The sequence below is a fragment of the Elephas maximus genome, chromosome 7 (assembly GCF_024166365.1).
Source record: "Elephas maximus indicus isolate mEleMax1 chromosome 7, mEleMax1 primary haplotype, whole genome shotgun sequence".
Taxonomy (NCBI): Eukaryota; Metazoa; Chordata; class Mammalia; order Proboscidea; family Elephantidae; genus Elephas; species Elephas maximus.
The window spans coordinates 48,510,072-48,527,797 of NC_064825.1; the positions used below are offsets into that span (position 1 = coordinate 48,510,072).

General features: G+C 45.8%; 2 protein-coding genes across 2 annotated transcripts in view; both read left to right on the forward strand.

The window, feature by feature from the left end:
• The window catches only part of C2CD3 (C2 domain containing 3 centriole elongation regulator), a 187,131-nt gene extending 183,227 nt beyond the window's left edge, over window positions 1-3,904 (forward strand). Inside the window, exon 33 of the mRNA XM_049889842.1 lies at window positions 3,797-3,904. Within this exon, the coding sequence (XP_049745799.1) occupies window positions 3,797-3,904 (108 nt within the window). The remainder of the gene's footprint in view (window positions 1-3,796) is intronic.
• On the forward strand, window positions 3,892-14,100 carry UCP3 (uncoupling protein 3). The gene is made up of 6 exons (XM_049889847.1): window positions 3,892-4,017; window positions 4,912-5,122; window positions 5,423-5,623; window positions 6,783-6,884; window positions 7,625-7,805; window positions 10,649-14,100. Exons 1-6 carry the CDS (start codon window positions 3,892-3,894, stop codon window positions 10,761-10,763), a joined length of 936 nt encoding a protein of 311 aa, XP_049745804.1. The 3' UTR covers window positions 10,764-14,100.
• Window positions 14,101-17,726: the final 3,626 nt, after the last annotated feature.

Sequence of the window (17,726 nt, forward strand, 5' to 3'; positions counted from 1 at the left end):
CTCTGATCCTCAGTATGCACATCCAAAAGTAGGGGAAAGACTGGTATGACAACAGACACATAGACCAACAGAACAGAACTGAGAGTCCAGAAATAAACCCACACATCTACGGTCAACTGATTTTTGACAAAGGTGCTAATTTTTTTTTAGCTAAGTCCATTCAATGAGGGAAAGAAGAGTCTTTTCAATAAATCATGCTGGGAAAATTGGATTTCTACATGCAGAAAAATAAAACACAATCCATGCCTCACACCATACACAAAAGCAAAAATTACACCTCAGTTTTAAACATTTAAAAAATAAAGAAGGTAATGCAGATTCGTGCTGTAAAGGATCAAAATAAAAGCACTTCCTCCCCCAGGGCAGGATTTAAAAGCTGTCCCCCCACACTATAACTCAGGCTTCTAGACTGGGACCCAGTGGCTGCTGAGTTCTGACCTCAGTCCATCCTCCTGCATCCCATTTCCTTTGGATAACTCTGCACACATCTGTCTTCTTGGCTAGCATGAGAGCTCCTTGAGGGCAAGAGACAAGCCTGATTCATTCCATATCTTTCCTTCCCTGGTGCCTAGCATGGTGGTCAAGATAAAACTGATCATTCAGTGCCTGATCTCTAAAATCTACATGATTCTGCTAAAACTTAACCACAAAAAGACAAATAACCCAATTAAAAATGGGCAAAGAATATGAACAGGCATTTCACTAAAGAAGACACTCAGGCCCCTGACAGATACATGAGGAAATGCTCACAACCATTAGCCATTAAAAAAAAAAGAGAGAGATGCAAATCAAAACTACAATGAGATTCTCTCTCACTCCAACAAGGCTGGCATTAATCCAAAAAACACATAATAATAAACGTTGGAGAGGTTGTAGAGAGACTGGAACACTTATCTCCTGCTGGTGGGAATGTAAAATGGTACAACCACTTTGGAAATTGATTTGGTGCTTCTTTAAAAAAACTAGAAATAGAACTACCATACAACCCAGCAATCCCACTTCTTGGAATATATCCTAGAGAAGTAAGAGCCTTTACATGAACAGATATAAGTACACCCATGTTCATTGCAGCACTGTTTACAACAGCAAAAAGTTGGAAGCAACCAAGGTGCCCATCAATGGATGAATGGATAAACTATGGTATATTCACACAGTGGAATTCTACACATCGATAAAGAACAATGACGAATCCATGAAACATCTCATAACATGGAGAAATCTGGAAGACATTATGCTCAGTGAAATTAGTCAGTTGCAAAGGGACAAATATTGTATAAGACCACTATTTTAAGAACTCGAGAAACAGTTTAAACAGAGAAGAAAATATTCTTTGATGGTTACGAGACGGGGGAAGGAGGGAGAGGGGTATTCACTAAATAGATTGTGGATAAGTTTTATTTTAGGTGAAGGGAAAGACTACACAATGCAGGAAAGGTCAACACAACTACACTAAACCAAAAGCAAAGAAGTTTCCTGAATAAACTGAATGCTTCAAAGGCCAGTGTAGCAAGGGCGGGGGTTTGACGACCATGGTTTCAGGGGAAATCTAAGTCAATTGGCATAATAAAATTTATTAAGAAAACATTCTGCATCCCACTTTGGAGAATGGAGTCTGGGGTCTTAAACACTAGCAAGCGGCCATCTAAGATGCATCAACTGGTCTCAACCCACCTGGAACAAGGAATAATGAAGAATACCAAAGACACAAGGTAATTATGAACAAAGAGACAGAAAGGACCACATAAACCAGAGACTACATCATCCTGAGACCAGAAGAACTAGATGGTGCCCGGCCACAACTGATGACTGCCCTGACAGGGAACTCGACAGAGAAACCCTGAGGGAGCAAAGAGCAGTGGGATGCAGACCCCCAAATTCTCATAAAAAGACCAGACTTAATGGTCAGACTGGGACTAGGGGACCCCAGAAGCCATGGTCCCCAGGCCTTCTGTTAGCCCAGGACAGGAACCATTCCTAAAGCCAATTCTTCAGACAGGGATTGGACTGGAATAGGGGATGGAAAATGATACAAGTGGACACAGGAGACTATGTTGGCATCTCCTGTCTGGAGGGGGGATGAGAGGGCAGAGGGGGCCAGGAGCTACCCGAATGGACACGAGTAGCATGAGTAGAGGGAAGATATGTGCTGTCTCATTGGAGGGAGAGCAATTAGGAGTATATGGCAAGGTGTATGTAAGTTTTTGTAAGAGAGACTGACCTAATTTGTAAACTTTCACTTAAAGCACAATAAAAATTAATAAAAAAAAAAAAGATATAACTGATCATTAAGATAGTCGCTTATATTTTAGCATGAATTAGTGCATCAGCTCCTTCCCAAGAATAGGCTTTTCCAGGAAGAGGGTACCTGAGTGGGGAATTGAGCGTTAAGGAGATAGCACAGTTGTAGATGGCAGTCTTGAAAACAACCTCTTGAGATCACCTGGCCCAGTTCCTATCTTCTGCTGCCCATCCTACCACTAGTGAACAGGTAATATGTTATTCCCATTTATGAGAGAGGTTAAATGACTTATCCAAGGTCACCCAATTAGTAAGCCATGAAGACAGGACCAGAACCCAGGTTTCCTGACCACAGGCCTAGAGCCCTTTCTACTACCCTGGGAAGAACAGAGCATACACTCTGTCTGCTTCACAGTTCCATGTGACTGGCCCCAGTTAGAAGGGTGAGAACATCAAGACCCTCAGTACCCTAGAAGTGTGTGTGAATTAGGGTGCCAGGTGGTATGAACAGCTAAAAAATGGCATCAGCACCAAAGAAAGTCCAGGTTATAAGAACATAGGGCTGTCCATGACAAGTGTCCAGCTTTCCAAGGAAACCAAGGCTTAACTGAGACCCTGAGATGCAGACGTGCCCCTGGTTAACCAGCAGTAAAACGAGTGCAGGCCCAAATACCCATCATGTGTGTGGGTATGCACACATGTTCTAGCAGGATGGGGGAGACAGCATATTCCCTTGAGCCAAGACTGATCCCCCTCTGTCTAGGGGCTTATCCTCTTCAGCTGAGAAGAAACGTGTGAGGAAAGAAAGGGCATCAGCCAAAACTGCCCTGAACATTAGTGGAAGGACTCATTTCACCCCGTCTCCCTCAGAGCCCTCTGGGGAGGCAGTGCCACAGAGCAGCCCAAGGGATGGTCTCCCTCCCACCCCTAGGAACTCTGCAGAGTTGGGAGGAAAATGGTTTCAATCAGAAACCCTCCTGTGACAGAGAAGGAACCGAAGGAGGATTTCGTTTGTTTTAAGTATAACAGTTCGATCAGGTAAACTTGCAAAGACAAAAGTGCCCTCGTCCAAGATAGAGAGCAGTTTATGTTGAGTCTTAAGGAATGTTTATCTCATTTATTCAGGAGAGAACGATCTGAAGTGATGACATTTGGCAGACTCTGCACCTCTGGAGGAGGATTAACAGACAAGGCTTTTCAGAGGAAGCAACTTGATACTGGGGAAAGAGGACAGAGTTGGGGTTTGGAGTCTGAGCCAGGGTCTGGACCCTGTCTGAGCCTCAGTTTCCTCACTTATGCAAGATACCACCACCAGCCCTGCCTGCTCCGTGGTGGGGGGGATGCACGGGGGAGGGTAGGGATCAGGCTGAGGATTGCAAGTGATAAGGAATGGGAAAGTGACCTGTTTTTGTAGGCCGAATTCACACAGGTCCCGTGTGGCAATGTCTAGGCTCCTCACTTCCCTAAAGCCCCCCAGGCATGGAGGGAAGCCTGGGGACCGAGGCCAGACAGCACAGGTTCCATCTGCCTCCTCTGGCCTGTCTCTTACCTCTTGCAGCCTCCTCCCAGCACTAAAGCCCAGGGCAGCAGCGTGGCCTCTCTCCTTGGGCCCCCGCTGGGCCCCGGAGGGACCAGGCAGAGCCTTCTGGGACCATGGTTGGACTGAAGCCTTCAGAAGTGCCTCCCACAACGGCTGTGAAGTTCCTGGGGGCAGGCACAGCAGCCTGCTTTGCTGACCTCTTTACTTTTCCACTGGACACAGCCAAGGTCCGCCTACAGGTAAGTGTCCTTTGGCCAAGGGTCATTGTTCACATCAAAGGAGGGGCTGAGTTTTCCCCTTCTCCATAGCACCTACATCTCTGCCGTCATCCTCTTCCTGACAGAACCCTGACCAAGTCATTCACTCCACTGCTTAGGACCCCTCCTCGACTCCACCCCATCACCATCACCCAAGGCAAAAAAAAAGTCTTAAAAAATCTAAATTCCTGGACTCAGCATGATAACCCCTACTCTGTAAACCATAAAGTGTGAGGTAAAGATAAGGAATGAATTAATTGTGTGACCTCGAGCAAGATGGAAACCCTGATAGCGTAGTGGTTAAAAGCTACAGCTGCTAACCAAAGGTCAGCAGTTTGAATCCACCAGGCACTCCTTGAAAACGAAATGGGACAGTTCTACTCTGTCCTATAGGGTCACTATGAGTCGGAATCGACTCGACAGCAGTGGGTTTTGGTTTTTGGGCAAGACACTGACCATTTGTAAAATGGGAAAATCGGAGGCAGAAAGGGATAAGAGGGTGTGGGCCTGTGTGCTGCCACTGAGCACCTCTCTGGGATTGACACTGTTCTTCTGGGGGGCTGTCCCTGGCTGATACATGAGCTCTTTTCCTGGTTAGGGTTTTCTGTGCGGAAAACTCCCTTGGGCCTCCGCTGGGCCCCTCCGATTTGCTCTGAGGATCAGTGCCACCAGATGTATAACATTGGCTTGTGAGCTGTAAAATGCTGCATACGCCTTAGCTATTTTTCCTGCGATGCGATGTCTAATCATCATGCGTGTTCTCAAGGTGCAGCCCAGGCAGTCCCAGACCCTACAGGGTCCCTCTGCCACCTTGCTGCCCCTTTCCACCCCACCCCACCCCAGCTCCTCACACTGCTGCATCGGGGTGTCCCTCAGATCCAGGGGGAGAACCAGGCGGCCCAGGCGGCCCGAAACGTGCGGTACCACGGCGTGCTGGGCACCATCCTGACCATGGTGCGCATGGAGGGGCTCCGCAGCCTCTACAACGGGCTGGTCGCTGGTCTTCATCGCCAGATGAGCTTTGCCTCCATCCGCATCGGCCTCTACGACTCTGTCAAGCAGTTCTACACCCCCAAAGGATCGGATCGTGAGTGCCTGGGTACCGCCTGGACACCAAGAGGGCTGGGCAGAAGCAGACACTCCACACTGCAGTCAGGAGACTGGGGCAGGCCAGACTCAGAGGCAGAGCTGGGGCATGGGGAAGCTGGTAACAGACCCTTCTTGAGGAGATTGTGAGGCCATCAAGGAAACACCAAAAACCCTAACCCAGGAAAAGAGCTCAGGTATCAGGCAGGGACAGCCCCACAGAGGAACAACATCAATCCCAGAATGGTGTGCGGTGGCAGCACAGGGGCCCACACCCTCTTCTTCATCTCTGCCTCCCCAGACTCCAGTGTCACTACCCGGATTTTGGCGGGCTGCACCACGGGGGCCATGGCGGTGACCTGTGCACAGCCCACGGATGTGGTGAAGGTCCGATTTCAGGCCAGCATACACCTTGGGCCTGGGTGTGACAGGAAATACAGTGGGACTATGGATGCCTACAGAACCATCGCCAAGGAGGAAGGAGTCAGGGGCCTGTGGAAGGGTAGGTCTGAGCTCTAGGTTCTGAGGGTCTAGGTCTGGGGTAGGGAAAGGAGCAAGGAGGGCGCTCCCAGTAAGCTGCTATTGCAGTCATTCTGAAAGAACATCCCAGCCAAAATTATCATTCACTTGCCACAGTCCTTAAAATCCAGTTCAATTTACCAACCCCTCACCATGTGCAGGCAGCTGTGAGAGAGACAGAAATGAGTAAAAGACACCTTCCATACCCTCAAGGCCCTTATAAGACACAGAGGAGATAAGACACGTCAAGGAGCAGCTGTACCACAGGGCAGGATGTGCTGGGTGCTGTGTCACAGTGCAGATCCACAGGTGGGAGAGACCATGCCCGGTTCCAGAGAGAAGGTGACATTTCAGCTGGGCCTCAAGGCTGAGCAGGCTCTAGATGCACGGAGGTGGAAGGGATGGGCTCTCCAAGAAAAGGTCTAAGAGGGGCAGCTGCAGGACAGAGAGGAGAAACACTGGAGGAGCACAGTGTTAAGGATGGGGGGCAGGGAGGGGCAAGGAGAAGGGGGCTTCCTTAGCAACAGGGGCTTTAGAGTTCCCTGTGTGTCCACACAGTGGCCACGTTGACAAATGCTGGAGTCTGTCCCACATGCAGATCCGGGGTCACGTCAATCCTTGCAGAAGAGACTATGACCCAGTTAAGTTGTTCAAGGCTACATGGTTTAAGGACAAAACACCTGAGTCATAACACTGACTCTGCCCTTACTTGCTGTATGCCTTCCTGGAAACTGTTTCCTCTCCTGAGAAATGAGGGGGGTGGATTTGATACTCTCCAAGGGCCCTGCCAGCACTATACTCTGTCACTGTCCCAAGGGCCCGGCCTCCCTCTTCCAAGCAGCCTTCCTTTTCTTACTCCATTTAGGTCTTGGAGCAGGGGCATATTTGAATTTTGAAAGCCGTTGCCAAATGCCTTCTAAAATGTGGCCAAAAAAACACAAGTAGGCTTCTCTCTTTTCTGTCTCTGGTGAGGACATGGATAATGTGAAAGTTGTTAAACGGTAGAAAGGAAGGTATGGACTCCTCTGGCTGAGGCCACGGGAATGGGGCACTATGCCACCCAAACTGGGGGCTGGAAGAAATTACTTGTGGCCTTGCATCTCCCACCCCCTCTCATCAGCCCCATCCCTACTCCCTAACAGGAACTTTGCCCAACGTCACAAGGAATGCCATTGTCAACTGTGCTGAGATGGTGACCTATGACATCATCAAGGAGAAGCTGCTGGACTATCACCTGCTGACCGGTGAGGCCATGGCTCCAGGCTGACACCCTTCCCACAGCAGCCAGCCAGACCTGCCCAGAGTCCTCTGGGGCACAGCAGGGAGGGAACCTAGAATGTAATACAGTAGACCCCACCCAGAGACAACTAGGCTTCAGAAGGAGTAGAGAGAGGAGTGTTGCCCAGTTCAAAGATCAGTGATGAAAGAACCCTGGACTAGGAGGCCAGAGACCAGGGTTCCAGTGCCAGTGCCACGTCTTCCTATGTAACGTTGAGTGCAAGGGTCACTCACCTTCTCTGACTCCAGTTTCCTTACTGGCCAAACGTACTTGGACTTGATAACCCTCCAATTCTGAGACAGAACAGTTCTATTTTGCCAGTACTTACTAAGAGCTCAGAGTCCCTAGGTAGCTCAAACATTAATATGCTTGTCTGCTAACTGAAAGGTTGGAGGTTTGAACCTACTCAGAAATACCTCAGAAAAAAGGCCTAGTGATCTACTTCTGAAAAAATCAGCCACTGAAAACCCTATGGAGCACAGTTCTGCTCTGACACACATGGGGTCGCCATGAGTCGGAATTGACAGCAACTGTTTTTTTACCAAGAACTCAGCCCTGGGTACCGTGAGAGATATGGAAAATGCTATCCTTACGCTCAAAGAGTTCACAGCTTTGTTGGGTACAAACAATGAACACACAAGGAACAGAAAGCACGTGCATGCCCCATCCTCAGACTGGTGTTTGCTCTTCCTTTCCCCTCTGCAGACAACTTCCCCTGCCACTTTGTCTCTGCCTTTGGAGCCGGCTTCTGTGCCACAGTGGTGGCCTCCCCGGTAGATGTGGTGAAGACCCGGTATATGAACTCACTCCCAGGCTGGTACCACAACCCCCTGGACTGTATGCTGAAGATGGTGGCCCAGGAGGGCCCCACAGCCTTCTATAAGGGGTGAGCCTCCTCCTCCTGCCTCCATATTCTCTCCCAGAGAAGCCAGGCTTCCTTCTTTCCTTCCTTCTTTTTTCATGTATAATGTACCTATCAAGGATCAGGCTGGGGATGCAGTGGTGAACAGCACAGATGTAAATGCCACAAAAGAAACATATAAAGAAGTAAAAAAAAAAAAGAGTAGACTAAGCCTGATTTGGAGAATCAGGAAAGATTGAGCAAAAAGGAGTCTGTTGTTTTTAGTTGCTGTCCGAGTTGATTCTAACTCATGGCAACATTATGTGTGCAGAGTAGAACGGCTCCGTAGGGTTTTCAAGGTTGTGACCTTTCAGAAACAGATCACCAGGCCTGTCTTCCATGGTGCCTCTGGGTGAATTCAAACTACCAACCTTCAGCTATTAGCTGAGCACTTAACCTTTTACACCACCCAGGGCCTTTTGTGCTGGCTATTCCCAAACTTACTGGGCAGAGGAACAGTGGGAAAGGAGCTTAGCGATTCTGAGCCTACTCCAGCCTACTGCCACAATGCCGATCACCAGATTGACAGTAGCTGAGGTGCCCTATTCACTATTCCAGCACTCCTCGGGAGTCCTTGCTTCTGGGTCTTTGTATTGACTATTCCCTTTGTGTGGAATGCCTTTCCCTTACTGTCTACACGCTCTGAGTCTCAGCCATCCTTCAAGACTAGTTCAGATGCCACCTGATATTCTCAGGTGTAAATTTTCTCTCCTCCCTGTGAACTTCAACAACACCTCCTTGATACCATTTTTATGGCATGTACTACCTCCTAACTTGTATTAAAAGGGCCCTGGTAGTACAGTGGTTAAAGCAATCAACTGCTAACTGAAAGATCCGCAGTTTGAACCCACTAGCAACTCCGTGGGCAAAAGATGTGGCAGTCTGCTTCCGTAAAGATTTACAGCCTTGGAGACTCCATGGGGCAGTTCTACTCTTCCCTGTAGGGTCGCTATGAGTCGGAATCGACTTGAACGGCAATGGGTTTTTTGACCTTGTATTATAGCATTTGTAAACTTAATATTTCTTGTTAGCGCACAAGCTCCCTGAAGGCAGAAGTGGTGACTTACGCATCTTTTATCTCCCAGGGTTCCTAGCACAGAGCAAACACTTAATGTAGTTAATAATAATCATCATGATAGCTGAATCTCTCCATATTAGGCCTCGTGCTAAGCAATTTCCACATATTATCTCAACAGCTCCCTGAGGTGGGTAGTATTTGCCACATTTACTGAGGAAGAGACTGAGACTCAGAAAGGTTAAGTAACTTGTCCAATATCACATAGCTAAAATAGCAAAGCCATGGCTCAAACCCAGACCATCAGTTAATTCTTACCACATTTCTATAAAGGAGCTATTATTGTTGCTTACACTCCAAGTTATCATCTGTCCTACCATAAGCTCTTCTATTGAGCCTCTTGCCTCGCACCAATGCCTTCAGGTTGTTTTCTGGATCCTGGTGTTAGATTAGATCCAACAAGCAAATAGTAGCCACTGGAGGCTCTTGAGCCTGGGAATGACATGATAAAATGGCATTTCAGTTGACTGGCTGTTCCTTTCCTATATGTGCCTCTATCTTTACAGTCCTCCGCTTTAGCCGCTGTCTCAATTCATTCTTTCACTTGTCAAACACTGTTGAGCATCTTGCGTGTGCAAGGCCCTGAGCTATGCTTCCCTCAAAGAGCAGCCAACAAGTATGTGACATTTCTTGAGCATTACTGATATTGGCCCTGTGCTGTGTGCTTTACAACATTAACTCGTGTAATCCTCATGACAACTTTATAAATACTGTTATTTTCCTCATTCTACAGATGAGAAAACCAAAGATCAGGAAGATTAAATAACTTGTCCAAGATCATAAAGCTGGAAACCGGTAGAGCTAGGATCTGAACCCAGGTCTGACTCCAGAATTGACACTCTTTGCCACAATGCTGTAGTCCCTGTGAAGGACCTAGGCTGGATTCAGTGAGAACATGGCATGAGGTTATGGGGCCTCAGCTGAGTTTTACAGAGCAAAGCGCAGCTAGCCAGGCAAAGAAGTGAGTAGGAGACATTCCAAGCAGAGGGAGCAACATGAGCGAATGCATGGAATTAAGCAGACCTGGGATCATCAGAGAAGTGGACTAACAGAGGGGGCTAGGAGGGATTGATGCAAAGAGAGGCTGAAGAGGAGGTCACAGACTTCTCCCTGAGTCTGTGAAGCACAGCTGAGGTAGGGGACTCTCTTCCTCCAGGCAGGCTCTCTGGAAATTAGCTAGATTTGGTACCACAGTGTTAAAACCCTGCCAGTGAAGGCCCTGGGTCTAAGCTCTCGCTCAGACCAAGGGGAAGAGTGCTCCAGCTTCTGGGTGTCCTAGCAGGAGCCTCCTCAGAATTGGCCACTTGGGATGTAAGTGAACCCAGAAACACCCAGCAGCAGGGTGGAGTCAGGCCACACAGAGTTCATTGATCTCCATCTCTGGTATTTACTAACTGTGTTATTTCACTTGAGTTACTTATACTTCGCCTACCTTGCCTCAGTCTCTGAAAATGAAACCTGGCAACAACAATAGCTTCCTTACAGAATTGTTGTGAGAATCAACTGAGGGAATGTGTGTGAAGCTTCCTGACGCCACCCTGGCTCAAAATAAATGTTAGTTTTCTTTCCTTTTCTGACTCCAACTTCTGCCTAACTTCCTCCAGCAGAGAAGAAAAAGACTGACCAGAGCTCAGAAAATGCTCGTGACTAGTCCTTTGGCTCTAACACTGTGTTTGGGGGCGAGCACGAGAGGAGACCTGGTTCTGGTCTTTTCATCCAGTCCACCTGATGTTTTGGTTGTTTATCTCATCAGGTTTACCCCCTCCTTTCTACGTTTGGGAAGCTGGAATGTTATTATGTTTGTAAGCTACGAGCAGCTGAAACGGGCCTTGATGAAAGTCCAGATACTACGGGAATCTCCATTTTGAACAAGACAAGAAGGCCACTTTGTACTTAACGGCTATAAAACCAGTTAAGGATGGAAGAAAACCGTGGACCCATGCACACATGGACACAGACTCCCACATGTTTACAGAACTGCCTACTTGCTGTAGGAGTATCAGAAGCAGAAGAGAGATTCAGCTCTTCCGTGCTTTGTCTTAAGGACACTTCCTTTTGCACTGACAAGATGGAAAATAAATTATATTAATTTTTGAAACTTATTAGGTGGAATGCCTAACATTTAGGCAAGAGAAAATAATTCAGCAGATCCATTTGGATAAGATGGAAGTTTGCACACTTGTGTCCCCTGAAAATCTGATTAGGCAAAGAAATATAAACAGGAAACACCGCAAGCCTAGGACAGGGTGGCCCACAATTCAGTAGGAAATCAGCCAACGAATGTACAGGGACACTGCGAAGGCAACACAAAGTATATGAGTGCAGCATGTGAGTAACTGTGGGTCTTCATCCACATTTGTAATGTGCCTGCCATGTAGAACCATTAGGATTCTAGAAAATGTGAGGAAAAAAGAGGAAACCTGGAACCTGTGCCAAAGAAGCGCTGCTCGGCCAATGTGAGGCTGAGGCTTGTAACTATTCCCTGACGACACTGGAGAACCTAGACAGCAGCCTCCATCCCCTTTCCTGTAAAATGGGAGGAATAATCCCTTCCTTGCCTACCTCACAGGGGTGTTATGAGGATCAAGGGAGAAGCTGGGCATGAAAGCACTTTACAAAAGCTCATGATCTGTATAAATGCAAATATAAGGGCAATGCCTGGGGAAACATTTTTGTCAAGACAGAGAGGAACTGCCACGGAAGAAGTTTTGGAAAGACACAGCTGTCTAGAGTTGAGACCAAGGGAACCAGGGGCGTGGTGGTGGGGAGGCGGGTGACAGGGTAAAGCAAAGCCACAAGAGCCCTGTCCCCATGCAGTCCCCACTCCTTTGCTGGACTATGAGTCAACTTGAAGTGTTGTGGAGCTTGAGGAAAAAGAGGTAGATGCCTGCCTGAGAGCCAAAGTAGCAGGACTCAGAATTTTTAGAAAATTATTATGATTCAATAAAGGAACTCACACCTTGGGTGTGACAATAAGAGCAGCTCCTTTTCTGCCTTCTCATTTTTGAATGGAATTTTCCCTTTTCATTTCCTCTTTGTCAGAGTTGGGCTCTGTCCAGCCAGCAGGTGCACTGACCCCACCAAGCGACACTTCTGCTCTCTTGCAGGGTGGCTGCAGACTAGTTGTTTGGCCTTTTAGGGCTTTGGCTACTCCATCTTTAAGAGGCGGGTGTTCAGCCAGATGACCTAAGGCTCTGAGGTTCTGTGGTTCCAAGAACCAGAGAAAGCTTCCTCCAAGCCTCCGGCATCTGCCAGCAGGAAGCCAGAGACAGGAACTCATGAGAAAATCAGATCACCAGTTGAGGCACACAGGGGGATGCAGGACCCTTTATTCTAGAGCATTAGGGCACCTAGTGGGAAGCTACTTGGAGGCTTTGACAAAATACCTGTGTCTTCATTAATCTCAATACCTGCTTGTTTTTGTTGCCTTCCTTCCCTCCTCGTGGGACGGAGCCTTCTGAACGATGATTTTTCTAAAATGATACAAAAAGAGGCAAGAGAATGAGGGTAACACATCACTCCCTTCCAAACTTAAGACTGAACCTCTTTCAAAGGGATGACAGAAACCCAGGATATCAGTGCCTTTTCCTGCCTTGTGTGGCTCTGCTGATAGTCAGAACGGGGTTCAGACCTCTCTCCTCACTCCCCTACTAGCATCTGAATCACCAGGAATCTTTATACTTCAGAGTCCTACCAGAAAAGTGGGAGTGATAATCCCTACATCACAGGCTTGTTTTGAGGATCAATGTAAAACACGTGGAATACAGGAAGTGCTCAGTAAATGTCATTTCCCTCCTTCCTCTCTCTAAGTCCTTCACACCCTGGGAAAAAGTGAATATCCATTCATCCTCAGCACTTTCCTAAATTATAATTTTTTTTTTTCCATATACAAACCAGATAGTTAAAATCGAGGCAAAAATATAAAAATTACTGTGATTTAGTGTCTGGTTTGGCTGGCCATATGGCTTTTAAATTAAATGCATATTTTAAAAATTCTTTTTATTTTGACTTGACTGACACGTGCAAATCACACTCAAACTCCTGGTCACGGTTCATAAGTTCCTAGAGGCCAGGAACTATGCCTTCCATGAATTTCTATATAGCAATATTAACACATTATCTACCTAGAGGATACTATTCAAATGAGGAGGCTAAGAGAGGGGATAAATTCTCCTACAAGATATTTTGATTGGGCTCAGGAGCCTAGTGATCTCAGATTCCAGCCTTTTGGAGAAGGGAAAACAAGACTGAAAGGAGGTCCTCTGAGATTTCCAGGGCAAGATAGGTCTCTTTCTCCACTATGAAAGGTGGAGTTTGAACCAGATGACCTAAGGCTCTAAGGTTCTGTGATTCCAAGAACTGAGAGACAGCTTCCTCCAAGTCACAGTGTGCCCTTTGTAGCCCTGGCCCCACCTTCTGCCACCAAGAAGCCAGGGATAGGAATTCATGAGAAGGTCAGATTACCAGTTGAGGTGCACACAGGGAGGCCCACTTCTTAGTTCCGTGCACCCATTCCCCCCCCACCACAACACCCACCTGCAGTCAAGTCATTCAAAATCTGCTTTTTCTCAAACTCTTCACGTTTAGGCAAAAATGAGACAGTTTGGGGCCTGACTCAGTCACATTAGTGACGTAATGAAAAATTGGCCTGACAGAAATATTGTAGGTAAAGACAATATTTTTAAAAGGAATGTTTTATTCAAAAGAAGTAAATGTTAGGAAATGTAATCATAGCTTTAAAGAGGAGTGAATTTGTGTAAGGCATTTTGAAAACTACAGAATGCTATCGATACACATGAAAATATTCATTGTGCATACATTGTGAGCCACACATTGCACTAGGTGCTGAGGTGAACAAGGCCAGTCCTGCCCTCAAGGAGTTCATTTGGGTAGAGGATGGTAGAACAGGAAAGACAAATAAATCATAAACCATTAATTACCATCAAAAACAAACAAACAATCTAAGATGCAGCAATTGGTCTCAACCCACCTGGAGCAAAGGAAAATGAAGAACACCAAGGCCACACGACAACTAAGAGCCCAAGAGACAGAAAGGGCCACATGAACCAGAGACCTACATCATCCTGAGACCAGAAGAACTAGGTGGTGCCCGGCCACAATCGATGACTGCCCTGACAGGGAGCACAGCAGAGGACCCCTGAGGGAGCAGGAGATCAGTGGGATACAGACCCCAAATTCTCATAAAAAGACCAAACTTAATGGTCTGACTGAGACTAGAGGAATCCCGGCGGCCATGCTCCCCAGACCTTCTGTTGACACAGGACAGGAACCATCCCCGAAGACAACTCATCAGACATGAAAGGGACTGGTCAGCGGGTGGGAGAGAGATGCTGATGAAGAGTGAGCTAATTATATCAGGTGGACACTTGAGATTGTGTTGGCAACTCTTGTCTGGAGGGGGGATGGGAGGATAGAGAGAGAGGGAAGCAGGCAAAATTGTCAAGAAAGGAGAGACTGAAAGGGCTGACTCAAGAGGGGGAGAGTAAGTGGGAGTAGGGAGTGAGATGTATGTAAACTTATATGTGACAGACTGATTGGATTTGTAAACGTTCACTTGAAGTTTAATAAAAGTTATTAAAAAAAACAAACAAACAAACCTATTGCCATCAAGTCGATTCTGACTCGTAGCAACCCTACAGGACAGAATAGAACTCCCCCCATAGGGTTTCTAAGGAGTGGCTGGTGGATTCAAACTGCTAACCTTTTGGTTAGCAGCCAGGCCATTAACCACTGTGCCACCAGGGCTCCATTAATTACCATACAGAGTGATAAAAACTACAATAGAAGTAATTATAAGCCACTCAAGAGCAGGAACCCATATGAGGGACATCTAACCTAGCTTGGGGACTAGGGTAGCTTTTTGGAGGACCAAAAAAACCAAACCCATTGCCATCGAGTCATTTCTGACTCATAGCGACCCTATAGAGGAAGTGACATCTAAATAAGACACCAAAGGACAAGGATCCAGGCAAAGGAGAGTGAGTAAGTCATCCTGCTCGGAGGGCACAGCTTGTGCAAAGGCAAGACACAAGGCAAGAATGAGGTGGATTCAAAGGATTGTCAGCAGTTCAGTATGGCTGGATTAGAGACTTAAAGGGAAATAGTGAGAGAGATGGAGATGAAGAGGAAAACAAGGGCCTTGAAAGGCTGTAGAAATGACATTAAGGAGCTTGGACTGTGTTCTGAGGGTGATGTGGAGCCACTGAAGTGTTTCAAGCAGGGAGTGGATGGACCCTGGTGCTAGGAAGATGAGGCTGTGGTCAAAATTCAGGCAAGAGGAAATGACGGCCCTATCTATGGTATTGGCAATGGGGGTTGAGAGAATGGCGTAGTAAGAAAACCAATAGCGCTTGAAAAGATTCTATTTGGAGGGGTGTGTGAGGAAAGAGAGGTGAAGCATGATGCTCACATGTTTTAAATAACATAAAAATATCCTCAGTAATGTCTCCAACAAATGGTTTTCTGGCTTCTGAACAAAACCACTTGGGTAGTATGGACTCGCCATCTCTGGAGATTCTAATGGAGGTTCCTTTGGGCAGCTCTGTGTGAGAGCTTTCTGATAATGAGCCAAAGGCACAGATGTTGCAGCATTTATTGTCCTTGCCCACTCCTATTATTTCTTAGACATATGCTGAGTCCTGACATACATGGGGAATATAAGTGCCCCTCTGACGAGTTGCCACAGCCCTGGTCACACTGCACTGCATATCACTGTTTACCTGTCTCACTGCCCACGGGCCTGCACGTTCTCTGCAAGAATGCACAGAGTCATTGTATCCCCACTCCTTAGCAGAGTACCTGGAACATTACAAAATAAATGAATAAATGAGTGGAAAAAAAAAACTTTCTGAAATATAGAATTGCTGCTGGGAGCCAAAAATACACTAAATAATCTACTTTTACAGGGATGAAAATCTCTTAAGTATATGAGCATATGTCTGAATTCATACAAATGGAATGAATATGGACCTTGTAACAGAAACCAAAGTTAGAAATCCCAGTTACGACACTTACTAGCTATGTAGGTAAAATTCTTAGTCTCCCTGAGCCTCAGTTTCTTCATCCACAAAATGTGGATAATATTTGGCAGAGAGCAAAATTCCACACCTGTGTTGGTGGTAAACTTCTTAGGAAACAAACTGCATTGTTTGTGATAATGGAAGATGACACAGCCACTTTGGAAAAGCTTGACAGCTTCTTATAAAAGTTAAACATACACCTACCATCTGATCCAGCCATTCCACTCCTAGTATTTACCTGAGAAATGAAAACATATGTCCAAAAAAAAAACAGACTTGTACATAAATGACCATGACAGCACTATGCATAACAGCCAAAAACTGGAAGCAATGCAAATGTCCATCAGCTGGTGAATAAACAAAATGTTCTATATCCTTTCAATGAAATATCACTTAGCTACTAAAAGGAACAAGCTACTGATACCTGCATCACCATGAATGAACCTCAAAAAACTTAATGCTAAATGAAAGAAGCCAGACACCAAAGACTACATTCCATGTACGTAAAAATTTTAGAAAATCCAGAACTATAGAGACAAAGATCAATAGTTGTCTGGTGCTGAAGGTGAGAGAAAGAATTGACCGCAAACAGACACAACACAACTTTTGGGGGAGTTGGAAGTGTTTTGAAACTGGATTATGGTAATTGTTGCACAATTGTATAAATTCACTAAAAAGTCATCAGACTGTACACTTAACAATGGACTAATTGTATGGTTCTTAAATTGTACCTCAATAAAGCTGTTAAAAGTGAAGAAAAAAAAACTATGTCCTAGAGTGTTCACAGCAGTAATATTACGGTAGATGAAAACTGGAAACGATAAATGCCGGTCTTAAATTGTACCTCAATAAAGCTGTTAAAAGTGAAAAAAACAAAAAAAAAGTTATGTCCTAGAATGTTCGCAGCAGTACTACTACGGTAGATGAAAACTGGAAACAACATAAATGCCCATCAACAATAAAAATAGAATGGATAAATTAGAAGTATTTACACAATGGAATACTACACAGTAATAAGAATTAAAGAACTGCAGCTTGGATGAATCTCACAAACATAATGTTGAGTGAAAGGTACCAAACAGTACATACTGTGTGATTCCATTTATATGAAGATTAAGAATAGGAAAAACTAATATTTTGTGTTTGAAATAGTGGTCATTTTGGGGATAAATAGTGTCGGGTGGGAAACAGGTGGATTCTGGGAAGTTAGTGTCCTTATATAGAGGTGTTCACTTTATGAAAGTTTATTGCTTACAGTTTGTGCACTGTTTTACAAGGATGTTACACCTCAATAAAAATTTTACTTTAAAAGTGCATTTAAGTTGAATAAGAGACCACTGGTGATCTCCAATAAGTGTGCGTGTGTGTGTGTGTGTGCATGTGCACAGGGATGAGAGGAGCTGGGCAGGTAAAGACCTGAGGAAGGGTGTTCCAGGCAGAGAGAACAACCAGTTCAAAGGCCCAAAAGTGGGAATGAACTTGACATGTTTAAAGAACAGAAAAAAGGTCTGTGAGGTTGGAGGGAGGTGAATGAGGAGGTGAATGTGAGATCATTTATTCATTCAACAAATATGTAAGAGCTGTCCCAGAGGCTGAGCAATCAGCTCTGACAGCCAATTATTTGGAAAGTTTGGCAGAGGAAGGAGAAAAAAATAGCCATTGTGGAAGAGGTAAGAAAGTCCTGAGGGTTGCTTTGAGATAGATAGGTAAGTAGATAGAGGATTGACAGATAGATGATTCAAATAAGTCAAGAAAGAATTGATTACAGGAGCAAGGTGGGAAGTCATGTCA

What these genes read in the sequence shown, in the direction of transcription:
- UCP3 (XM_049889847.1), top strand. Translation starts at nt 3,892, where the DNA reads ATGGTTGGACTGAAGCCTTCAGAAGTGCCTCCCACAACGGCTGTGAAG. An exon ending in CAGCCAAGGTCCGCCTACAG is followed by an intron (nt 4,018 to 4,911) that starts GTAAGTGTCCTT and finishes GGTGTCCCTCAG; the next exon opens with ATCCAGGGGGAGAACCAGGC. An exon ending in CCCACAGCCTTCTATAAGGG is followed by an intron (nt 7,806 to 10,648) that starts GTGAGCCTCCTC and finishes TTATCTCATCAG; the next exon opens with GTTTACCCCCTCCTTTCTAC.